Consider the following 11,698-nt stretch of genomic DNA (forward strand, 5'->3'; position numbering starts at 1 on the left):
GAGGCTTAAAAAAAAATTAGATACAAGCAATTACAAAATAACTTGTCTTCTGTAACTTTTAATAGCTTGGAGATTGGGAGTCACCATTTCTCGTCATCTAAGATTACCAATACTCTTTTAGACTTTAGAGATACAGTGTTGAAACAGGCCTTTCAGCCCACAGAGACCATGTCAACCAGCGATAACCCCGTACACTAGCCCAATCCTATACACTGGGGACAATTTATAATTTACAGAAGCCAATTAACCCACAAATCTAAACGTCTTTGGAGCATGGGAGAATACCGAAGCACCCGGAGAAAACCCACGCGGTTGTAGGAAGAATGTACAAACTCCGTACAGACAGCACCCATAGTCAGGATCGAACTTTGATCTCTGGCATTGCAAGGCAGCGGCTCTACCGCTCCGCCACTGTATTCCCTCAGACTACATTTAGCCATTTTGTCATGCAAAAGATGCACTTTTGTGTAGAATCTGTGAATTTAATAGATCTCCAAAGCACATGGGTCAATGGTACTTTATTCACCCCAGTACCCAAGAACATTGAAGTTCTTTTTCTCCATACAATTCAGTGACATTCATTAATACATTAAGCACAGTTATACTAAGTGCAAGAGTGTAGGGCACTCTAGTTACTCCAGCATTTTGTGTCTATCCTACTATTGGATAGTTTAATTAACAATGTACTTAGTTCCCAAATTTGTTTTCAGAAATACCTAGAAAATAATTCAATTGCTATTCTTCTACTGCCAACAAAATTAGAAGATAAATTGGCACGAGTTTACTTTGCAGGCAAAAGATATTTTTTTGTTTACTTCAGAAACAGTAGAGTAGTGCAGCTGGTAAAGCTGCTGCCTCACGGTGCCAGGGACCTTGGTTTGAACCTGACCTCAGTTGCTGTCTGTGTGCAGTTTGCATGTTCTCCCTGTGACCGCGTGGGTTTTCTCCGGGTTCTCCGGTTCCCTCCCACATCACAAAGATGTGCAGGTTTGTAGTTAATAGGCTTCTGTAATTTGCCACCAGTGTGTGTGTGTAGGATAGAACTAATGTATGGGTGATTGTTGGTCGGCGTGGGCCGAAGGGCGGCACGGTGGTGCAGCGGTAGAGTTGCTGCCTTACAGCGAATGCAGCGCCGGAGACTCAGGTTTGATCCTGACTACGGGCGCCGTCTGTATGGAGTTTGTACGTTCTCCCCGTGACCTGCATGGGTTTTCTCCAAGATCTTCGGTTTCCTCCCACACTCCAAAGACGTACAGGTATGTAGGTTAATTGGCATGGCAAAAATGTTTTTAAAAAATTGTCCCTGGTGTGTGTAGGATAGTGTTGATGTGCAGGGATCGCTGGGCGGCGCAGACCCGGTGGGCCGAAGGGCCTGTTTCTACTCTGTATCTCTAAACCTAAAACAGAAATTACCACATACACTCTAGAGCTATTCACTCCAGTCATCCCATATGGGAGGCTTAATCACGCTGTTTTCGTAGCATATTCTAAAAGGGCACGTCTGGGGCATTATGAAGTATTTTTCTGTTGACTAAAATCATTTCCCACCACCACCTACTCCTTCATTATACTTTCTGTGAAACATTGAAAATGCTAGAAATACATGGAATGAACCACCAAGCTCAAATAGGCCACAGTCACAGCCCGAATAGTTATTTCATTCTATTCAGTCTAACTTTATTACCAAACATATTCTCCTTTATCTTTCAATACATCCTTATCACTGTGTGGGTCAAGGAGTTGCTCTGAAATTCCCTTCTTGATTTAACAGTAATGATAATGATTTAATTTTCTGGCTCTGGTTCCCACAAAAAAAAAAAAATTGTTGAGTCACTTCTATTTTGTCATTCCTCGGTTTTATTCCTAGAGGAACATGGGGCAGCACAATGTCACAGTGGTGGTGTTTCTGACTCACTGGTCCAGACAACTGGGTGCGAGCCTGATCTCGGGTGCTGTCTGTGTGAAGTTTGCACGTTCTCCCTGTTACCGCGTGCGTTTGCTCCGGGTGCTCCGGTTTCCTCCCACACTCCAAAGACGTTGCAGGTTTGTAGGTTAAATCATATCATATCATATCATATATATACAGCCGGAAACAGGCCTTTTCGGCCCTCCAAGTCCGTGCCGCCCAGCGATCCCCATACATTAACACTATCCTACACCCACTAGGGACAATTTTTACATTTACCCAGCCAATTAACCTACATACCTGTACGTCTTTGGAGTGTGGGAGGAAACCGAAGATCTCGGAGAAAACCCACGCAGATAGTTCTATAAATTACCCCATGTGTTTAGGATTTGATATTAGGATAGCGTAGAATTATTGCACACGTGAACAGAAGGGCCTATTTCCACACTGAATAACTAAACTGAACTAAGGAAGAGTCATAACTTATACACGTCTCCACTTAAGTATAATCTTCAAGAGACAAAAGGATTTAATTGTCACACGTATCAACAACAAAACAATTAAATTCTTACTTGTGGCAGCAAAACAGGCCGATAAATATAATAGACATGGATAATATAAAATGAACAAAATTTCATAAATTGATAGCCACAATACTAACGCAAAAAATCCCCAAAGTCCTTAGTGCAACCAAGACAGCCCCTAGAGTTTCATAGAGAGGTTACTAATATGTAGTGTTCAAGTTGTTGGGAAGAAGCTTTTCGTGAACCTGATGGTCACCATTTTCAGGCACCTGTACCATTTTCCTGATGGCAGGAGTGAAATGAGAGTGCGACCAGGGTGTTGTGGGAACCTGCTGATATTTGCTGCCTGTTTGAGGCAGCACCTCCGATAGCTCCCTTCAGATGGTGGTGTGGTAAGTCGCTGTGATTGAACGGGCAGCGTCTACCGTTCTCTGTGCTCTCCTTCATTCCAGTGATCTCCTTTGAACCTCTCAGCTCTTTCAGCTTTACAGACGTCAAACGTGGTGCAGAGATAGAGCCGCTGCCTCACAGCGCCAGGGACCCGGGTTCGATCCTGACTGCATGTGCTGTCTTGATGGAGTTTGCTTGTTCTCCCTGTAACCGTGTGGGTTTCCTCTGGGTATTCCGTTTTCCTCCCACATTCCAAAGACGTGTGGGTTTGTAGGTTAATTGCCCTCTGTAAATTGCCCCTCTCGTGTAGGATAGAACCAGTGCAAGGTGATCGCTAGTCCGCATGGACTCAGTGGGCCGAAGGGCCTGTTTCCGCACTTCCATCTCTAAAAAAACCTCTTTTTAGAAAAAAGATGAGGTTTGAGGGAAGACCTCTAATTATTTAAGGAAAGTACTGTAAGTACTAGAAATCCAAAATAAAAAAAGGTTGTAATATTATTGCATGACAAGTTGTCTTTGGTGATTTACCCATTTAGCAAACGCATTCAGTCCCTTATTCCTTATGCTTTTCTTCCTTTCAGCTACCTGTTGCCAAGTTCCAGGAGTTACGTTACAATGTCGCCCTGATATTGAAGGAAATAAATGATTTGGAGAAAAAAAGCATTCTCAGGATTCAAGATTAGTACATTTCACATGGTACCATAAAAAAAAAACTGGAAATGAACTGGTGTGACAGGAATTTGCCTGCCGTCATCTTCAGCAGACAATTTAGCTTTGTGCAACGCCCAGAGAACTGCATTATTTCTGGTTTGTATACAGAGGGGCTAATTCATGACGTGTGATTTGAGATCATTGATGCATTGCAGACTTGAATGGGTTCCCAGTATTCAAAATGTCAAGCCTTGCAAAACAAACCAGTGTGTCGATCAATAGTCGACACAAGTTGCTGGAGTAACTCAGTCGGGTCAGGCAGCATCTCTGGCGAACATGGATAGGAGACGTCTTTGGTCAGGACCCTCTTGACACGAAAAGCTCGCTATCCGTGTTCAATTGATGTCGATCAATAGTGTTGCAACTGGTTTGATAGGTCAACTCAAACTCCATTGTTGGTTTCCAGCAGTTCATTTAAAACGGTAGATGACGTGAGAGAGAAAACAAAACCTGGAAAAATAGATGCTACGACCTCAATAAACAATTAAGTAAAGCAGGAAAATGATAAAAATGTGAATAGGATCAATTCTTGCATTCATATTACCATTTAATTAAAAAAAATTGTTAAGTTCAATCACATTTGAGTTGATGTATGGTAAAGATTGTATCAAATATGGTACTTAATATGTAATAAAACCTGTATTTGCCTTTCCTTTTGTTTTAGACTTTACTTTAGACTTTAGAGATACAGCGCAGAAACAGGCCCTCTACTCACCGAGTCGACCAGCGATCACCCCGTACTCTAACACTATCCTACACACTATGGACAAATTACAATTTTACGGATGACAATTAACCTACAAAACTGCATGTCTTTGGATTGTGGGAGGAAACTGGAGCACCCAGAGAAAATCCACGTGGTCACAGAGAGAACGCACAAACTCCGTACAGTCAGCACCTAAAGTCAGGATTGAACCCGGGACTCCGGTGCTGGAAGGCAGCAACTCTACCGCTGCACCACTGTGCTGCCCTAATCTTCTATCAGCAACATTCCTGTCCCTTGCAAGAGCCAATCATTCTGCATATGTTACCAAACCAGGCTGCTATACTGCCTATCCAAAATATTTCTGCTTGTCCAATATGGAGTATGCACTTTATCTTCCGTTAATCCTTAGTTAGAGATTTTTAATTCAGATTGATAAAAGACGGTGCTTAAAAGCTAGTGACACCAAATCCTTAATAAGTCTAAAAGAAATTCTCAATATGTTTGTGTGGAAAATAATGAAGTCTTTAAACACAAGTTCATAACTCATACGAGCAGAATTAGGCCATTCGGCCTATTAAACCTACTCTGCCATTCAATCATGGCTGATCTATTTTTCCCTCTCAACCCCATTCTCCTGCCTTCTCCCCGTAACTTTTGACACCTTTACTATTCAAGAGCCTGTCAATCTCCGCTTTTAAAATACCCAAAGACGCCATCCACAGCCTGAATTGCACAAATTTACCACCCTCTGGCTAAAGAAATCCTCCTCATCTCCTTCCTAAAGGTACGTCCTTTTATTCCGAGGTTGTGCCCTCTGGTCCTTGACTGTCCCATTAGTGGAAAGATCTTCTCCACATCCACTCTATCCAGGCCTTTCATTATATGGCAAGTTTCTGTGAGATTCCCCCTCTCATCTTTCTAAACTCCAGCAAGTACAGACCCAGAGCCGTCATCACACGTTAATCCAGACAATTTAGTCTGGGTTTTTTTCTTTCCTACTCTCTATGTCCTTTCTTGCACTTATTAGTTCAAGTCCAACTCTTGTGACCTTCATCCTGCGACGTTTATCATATGAACAATGACTTGCAGATTTCCTGCAGAGTGCTTTGCCACTTAGGATGATTATATTTTCACTTAATTGGTGCTGCCAACAGTGGTTCTGGTGCCAAGATCAACTGTAATCTGGAACTATTTTGGACATTAAGACAATTTGCAGGTTAAAAGTTCAAGTGTGATTTAATCACACTTTGCATAATGCCCCAAAACATTTATAATGCCCGAGTACTTTTTTGCACCACTTGATTTTTCCCTGATCAGTCTCCAAAGTTCTGCATGCATAACAACAACATTACATAATCACCGAAATATCAGGCTGATTCATTTTGGGAACATTTTCACTTCTGAGTCAGAGGCTGTAATAGTTCAAGCAGTCTTTAGACTTCTGCGATATAGCGCGGAAACAGGCCCTTCGGCCCACCGAGCGAGCACCAGCGAACACCCCGCACACTAGCACTATCCTACACACTAGGGACAATTTACAATTTTACTAAGGCCAATTAACTTACACGCCTTTGTAGTGTTGGAGGAAACCGGAGCACCTGGAGAAAACCCACACAATTACTGGGAGAAAGTACAAACTCTGTACAGACAGTCTGTACAGGTCGGGATTGAACCTGAGTCACCTGCGCTGTAAGGCAGCAACTCTACCACTGCCACACTGTGTCACTCCAGTGTCGGATTCAGCCTGCCTCTTCAAAGCTTGTCGGAGGTCGTTGTGCAATGTGGGCACCAGCAAAGGAACTGAATTTCTTCTGCGTTCTGACTCAGGTCTCCCCTTTGATCAGTGTCATTAAAAACAGATTAAGCTGTCATTCATTTAATCTGCAGTTTGTGCACAAATTTGTTGTCATGTTTACCTACTGGAATAGAATTTTAACTTGGCTAACTGGCGTGCTTTCAATCATTTTGAGATGTAAGGGATGCACTGATGCATGTTCTTTTTTTGCCTAGCCAACCCTTGCTTATTGAGAGCCTCCTTTCAATGATGTCTTGAACTGCATCTAAAACCTGTAAATCTAATACATTTTAAACAAAGCAAAGGCTTGGTTTTGGACATTGTCATTTTAATTGTTCCCAGCCCCAACAAGTTCATCCCATTCAAAACATTGAACAAAGTAATGGTAGGCACAAGGATCTGCAGATACAGTTACAATAAAAAAAAAGCAAAGTGCTGGAGTAACTTAGTGGGTAAATAGTATCTCTGGAAGACAGTTTTGGCACGGGTCCGGTGGGCCGAAGGGCATGTTCGTGCGCTGTACTGATCTATGTTCTAAGACATGGATAGATTAAGTTTTGGCTCGCGATCCACATTCAGGCAGATTGTAGTATGGTAAAAGCTGGAAAGGGGGAGGAACAGGACAACGCCTGGTGAGTGATAAGTGGATGCAGGTGAAGGTTTTGTTTTATTGGCAGATGGGTGGACAGAGAGCAGAGATTTAAAAGGAGACAACAGGCTATAAGATAAAGAGTGAAGAGGAATGAAATGTGAAGCCAGAGGATGGGGTGTAGGTGGAAGGGGACTGCAGGAAGAGGATTGGGGTGCAGGATAGTGGGAGAAATGGGGCGAAACCAACTAGGGCACAGGAAATAGTGGTGGGGAAAAAGGAACAGAGAATCTGTCCGATGCTGCATAAGGGAACACAGAAATAGAATGAGCGCTTCATCATTATACTGGAGAGATATTTGTTAATTAAACCAAACTTCTTTTTCTGCTTTATTTCAAGAATATTTTTTTTTTCCATGTTTAGTTCTATGCTCTGTTAATTCAGTAACATCAATTGCCCCTCCTGCACCTTATTATTATTTTGCATCACTTTGAATTTTCAAGACTTATCCATGTAAAACCGACTACAACATGGATGTGCCTCACTAATTCAAAATATTAATGCTCAATCAATGTGATATAAAGGACCCAAAATTTGCTGCTTCGAAAGTGACAACTGTGCACTGACCTTATTAGTTGTGTAGGAAGGAACTGCAGAAGCTGGTTTACAACGAAGATAGACACAAAATGCTGGAGTAACTCAGCGGGTCATGCAACATCTCTGGAGAAAAGGAAGAGGTGACGTATCGGGTTGCGACCTTTCTTCAGAGCCTGAAACATCCAAACATCACCTATTCCTTTTCACCAGCGATGCTGCATGAGTTACTCCAGCATTTAGTGTCTACCCTCCTCATCAGTTCACTGATTGCATGTAAGTGGCAGACTGGGTCAAGTTACAGTCTGGGTTATGCCTCTGCCAGTAGTTTCAGAACAAAGCATATTTGCTGCCTGCATTGACATTAAAGAGCATTGAATGTGTGTGACATGTTGTACATCAGCCACTTTCCGGTGAGGTTAACGGTTTCTTTATTGTCATGTGTACAGAGATACAGTGAAATGCTTGTTCTGCACACTATCCATTAAGTCATATTATACATACTATACACGAGGACAATCAGTACAATTGAGACGGCACAGTGCTGCAGCGGGTAAAGCTGCTGCTTTACAACGCCAGAGGCATTAACCTACAAACCTGCATGTCTGGAATGTGGGAGGAAACCGGGGCATCCGGAGAGAACCCACATGGTCAAAGGGAGAACGTACAGGGAGCTATTTCTACTCTTTACATTCCTTCAAGGCCATGCTTGATTTTATCTTCCCTAATCTTATAGATCTTCCTTTTTTTCACCAAATTTACAACCTTCCTCATCAAGGTTTTCTTACATAGCTATTCTTGTTCCTCCTCCTCACAGGAACATGCTGATCAGTGAGTGATCAGCTGGCCTTTGAAAAATTCCCACTTATCAGAACACAAAGTGCTAGAGGAACTCAATGTGTCAGGCGGCATTTGTGGAGGGAATGGACAAATGACATTTCGTGTCGGGACCCTTCTTCAGATCTGAAACCTGACCCTAAACGTCATCTGTTCATTCCCTCCATTGATGCTGCCTGACCCGAGTTTGAAGAAGGGTCTTGACCTGAAAAGTCACCTATTCCTTTTCTCCAGAGATAATGCCTGACTCATTGATTTACTCCAGCTTTTTGCGTCTATCTTCGATGCTGCCTGACCCATTGAGTTCCTCCAGCACTTTGTGTTTTGCTCAAGATTCAAGCATCTGGAGTTTCTTGTGTCTTCCACGTGTCACATGTGGACTTACTTAATAATGGCAGCTCTCATTTTAATCTCCCTAGCTTCTATCTAATAATGGTGTCATTTGTCCTCCCTCAATTTAGTGCATTCACCCAAGGTCTATATTTATCCTTATTCATAGCTTTATTGAAACTTATAAAGAGTTGTGATCACTGTTTCCAAAATGTTCTCCCACTGAAACGCCAGTCACCCGGCTAGGCTTGTTTCTTAATACAAGGTCCAGTACAGTCTCAGTATCTTCTCAATGGATTATCCACATAATCTCACCTTGGTACAACTATTTCGCCCTGTCTGAGCCTCTTGCATTGAGCAAGTCGCACTCAATTATGGGGGTTAATATCAACCACTCCGACATTCCTGATGCTTTTAGATTGGAGATGAAGAGGAATTTCTTTAGCCAGAGGGTGGTGAATCTGTGGAATTTAACACCACAGATGGCTGTGGAGTCCAAGACATTTGGATATTTTTAAAACAGAGATTGATAGTTTCTTAATTCGTAAAGGCATCAAATGTTACAGGGTGAAGGCAAGAGAATGGGATTGAGGGGGTAAAATAGATCACCCATAATTGAATAATGGAGTAGACTGGCCTAATGGTCTGATTCTGTTCCTATGTCACACGAGCTTATGGCACAGGCTGGCAAAACGACAGCTGAAACATTGGAAAAAATGTGACACTCTACAACTTGATGTGCTGACTGTACACCTCCTTTAAACTTTGCCCCTCCTACCTTAAAGCTATCAGAAGGCAGGAGAATGGGGTTGAGAGGGAAAAATAGATCAGCTATAATCGAATGGCAGAGTAGACTCCCTTGGGCCGAATGGCCAAAATACCTTCGATTTGTACCAGCATCTGCAGTTATTTTCTTATACTACTTTCTGCTCCTATGTCTTTTGGTCTTATTTTACATCTTTCCATAATCTGTCTACATATCTGCTCCTCTCCCGCTTGCTGTCGGTGTGGTATAATCCCATCAGAGTGTTTGCACCTTTCTCATTTTTGAGCTCTACCCGTTACACCTCAGTGGGTCACCCGTTACACCTCAGCATGTCCCCTCTGAATGCTGCAGTGACATTTACGGGCGACACGGTGGCGCAGTGGTAGAGTTGCTACAGCACCGGAGACCCGGGTTCGATCCCGACTACGGGTGCTGTTTGTACGGAGTTTGTACGTTTTCCCCGTGACTGCGTAGGTTTTCTCTAAGATCTTCATTTTCCTCCCACACTTCAAAGATGTACAGGTATGTAGGTTAATTGGCTTGCTTTATGTATAAATTGTCCCAAGTGTGTGTAGGATAGATTTAATGTGCGGGGATCGCTGGTCGGTGCGGACTTGGTGAGCCGAAGGGCCTGTTTCCGCGCTGAATCTCTAAACTAAACTAATTCTCCCCGATTAGTAATGCAACTCCTCCACCTGTATTATTTCCCTCTCTATCATGTCTTAAACATCGACTCCCCGGAACATTGAGCCAGACATGTCCCTCACTCAACCAGGTCTGTGATGGCCATGACGTGTAAACTTCAGATAGTTTCTGGAGTAACTCAATGGGTCAGGCAGCGTCTCTGGAGAAAAGGACAAGGTAAGTTTCGAGTCGAGACCTTTTTTCTGAAAAAGTGTCCCGAATCATCACCTATCCTTTTCCTGCAGAGATGATGCCTGACCCGCTGAGATACTCCAGCACTTTGTGTCTATCATTGGTGTAAACCAGCCTCGGCAGTTCTTTGTTTTTACAATGTGTAAACTTATCCTGAAAATCTTCCTGGCAACTGATCAACTGATAAAATCAACAGATAAACGTCTGGCATCTTATTTCAAGGAAATCACAGAAACATAAAATGTGCCTTTTTCTTTTTACTCTATCTGCTAAGCTCGTTTTGATTTTTCTTGTACCCAAATTAGTATGGCAACTCTGATGTTGCTTGTCAGACCTTGCACAGTTTATGGTCTCAATTCTTTATCCTGATCTGGCGAACAAAATTGATTGAGTGATAGATACAGCATGGAAACAAGCCCTTCGGCCCACCAAGTCCATGCTGACCATTGATCACCTGTTCACCCTAGTTCTATGTTATCCCTACACACTACAAACTAGGGGCAATTTTAGAGGCCAATTAACCTACAAGCCCGCACGTCTTTGAGATGGGGGAGGAAACCAAAGCACCCGAAGGACACCCATGAGGTCACAGGAAGAACATTCAAACTCTACACAGACAGAACCGGAGATCAGGATCGAATGCTAGGGTCTCTGATGCTGTGAGGTAGTGGCTCTAGCAACTGGATATTTGGTTGGCCTATTTTTCTTGCAGTGCAGTTATCATCCCGCACTTTAAATGTATTGCATGAGAAATTTAAAAATCTAAAAGGTCAATCAATTGCAAAGTCAAAGGGCCAAACACTATCACATGCCCTGTCCGCAGTGAATAAGGCCTATTATGCTTCAGTACAAGTCTGGATTATTGATGGTAAACAAGGCTTTCTCCTCTAATCAAGCGGCACCATTTTTTTATTTCAATGGAATGTTTGGAAAATGTCGAGCCGTCAGCTTCCATCAACTTGTTAAAGCTGAAAACAAATCCAACTTTCGACTGAGGATGGAGAGCAAAGAGTTAAATTTACCAGAGAGGATTATATACAGGCTGAGGCGAACTCCCTGGAATTTGAAAAGTTACATAACAATTTGATTGACGTTCACAGATAGAATATGATGCGGAAATGTGGCATTGAAGCACGTAACAGAAAAAGCAGAGTGCCTGTTAAATGGTGGGAGGTTGGATACACTTGATGATCTGTAGGTCCTGAAACTACTTGTATACCCAAGGTCAACATGTAGGGGTGGCTAGTGATGAAGGGGGAAAATGGGATATTCGTTTTTTATTACAAGAGAACATCAATGCAGGAGTAAGGACATGATATTGCAATTTTATAAGGCCTTGGTGAGTACACCTTTAGTACTATGTAGAGTTTTTGTTCTCTTATCTAAAAGAATGTACTTGACATACAGGGAGGGCAGTGAATATTCACTAGACTGGTTCCATAAATGGTATTTTCACCATATCAGGAGAAGCTGAGGGGACTCTGTGTTTTTAAAGAAATTGCAGATGCTGGAGCCTTGAGCAAGAAATAAAGTGCTGGAGGAACTCAACAGGGCAGGCAGCATCTACGGTGGGAAATGGACAACATAGAAACATAGAAACATAGAAAATAGGTGCAGCAGTAGGCCATTCGGCCCGTCGAGCCTGCACCGCCATGCAATATGGTCATGGCTGAT

At 42.7% G+C, this 11,698-nt stretch overlaps 1 protein-coding gene across 2 annotated transcripts in view; it reads left to right on the plus strand.

The window, feature by feature from the left end:
- commd5 (COMM domain containing 5) overlaps nucleotides 1–4,123 on the plus strand; it is a 55,247-nt gene extending 51,124 nt beyond the window's left edge. For both annotated transcript variants that reach the window (XM_078411926.1, XM_078411925.1), the window contains exon 8: nucleotides 3,402–4,123. In XM_078411926.1, the coding sequence (XP_078268052.1) occupies nucleotides 3,402–3,503 (102 nt within the window). In that variant the 3' untranslated portion in view covers nucleotides 3,504–4,123. The remainder of the gene's footprint in view (nucleotides 1–3,401) is intronic.
- The last annotated feature ends 7,575 nt before the right edge of the window (nucleotides 4,124–11,698 follow it).

Source organism: Rhinoraja longicauda, chromosome 15, assembly GCF_053455715.1.
Source record: "Rhinoraja longicauda isolate Sanriku21f chromosome 15, sRhiLon1.1, whole genome shotgun sequence".
NCBI lineage: Eukaryota > Metazoa > Chordata > Chondrichthyes > Rajiformes > Arhynchobatidae > Rhinoraja > Rhinoraja longicauda.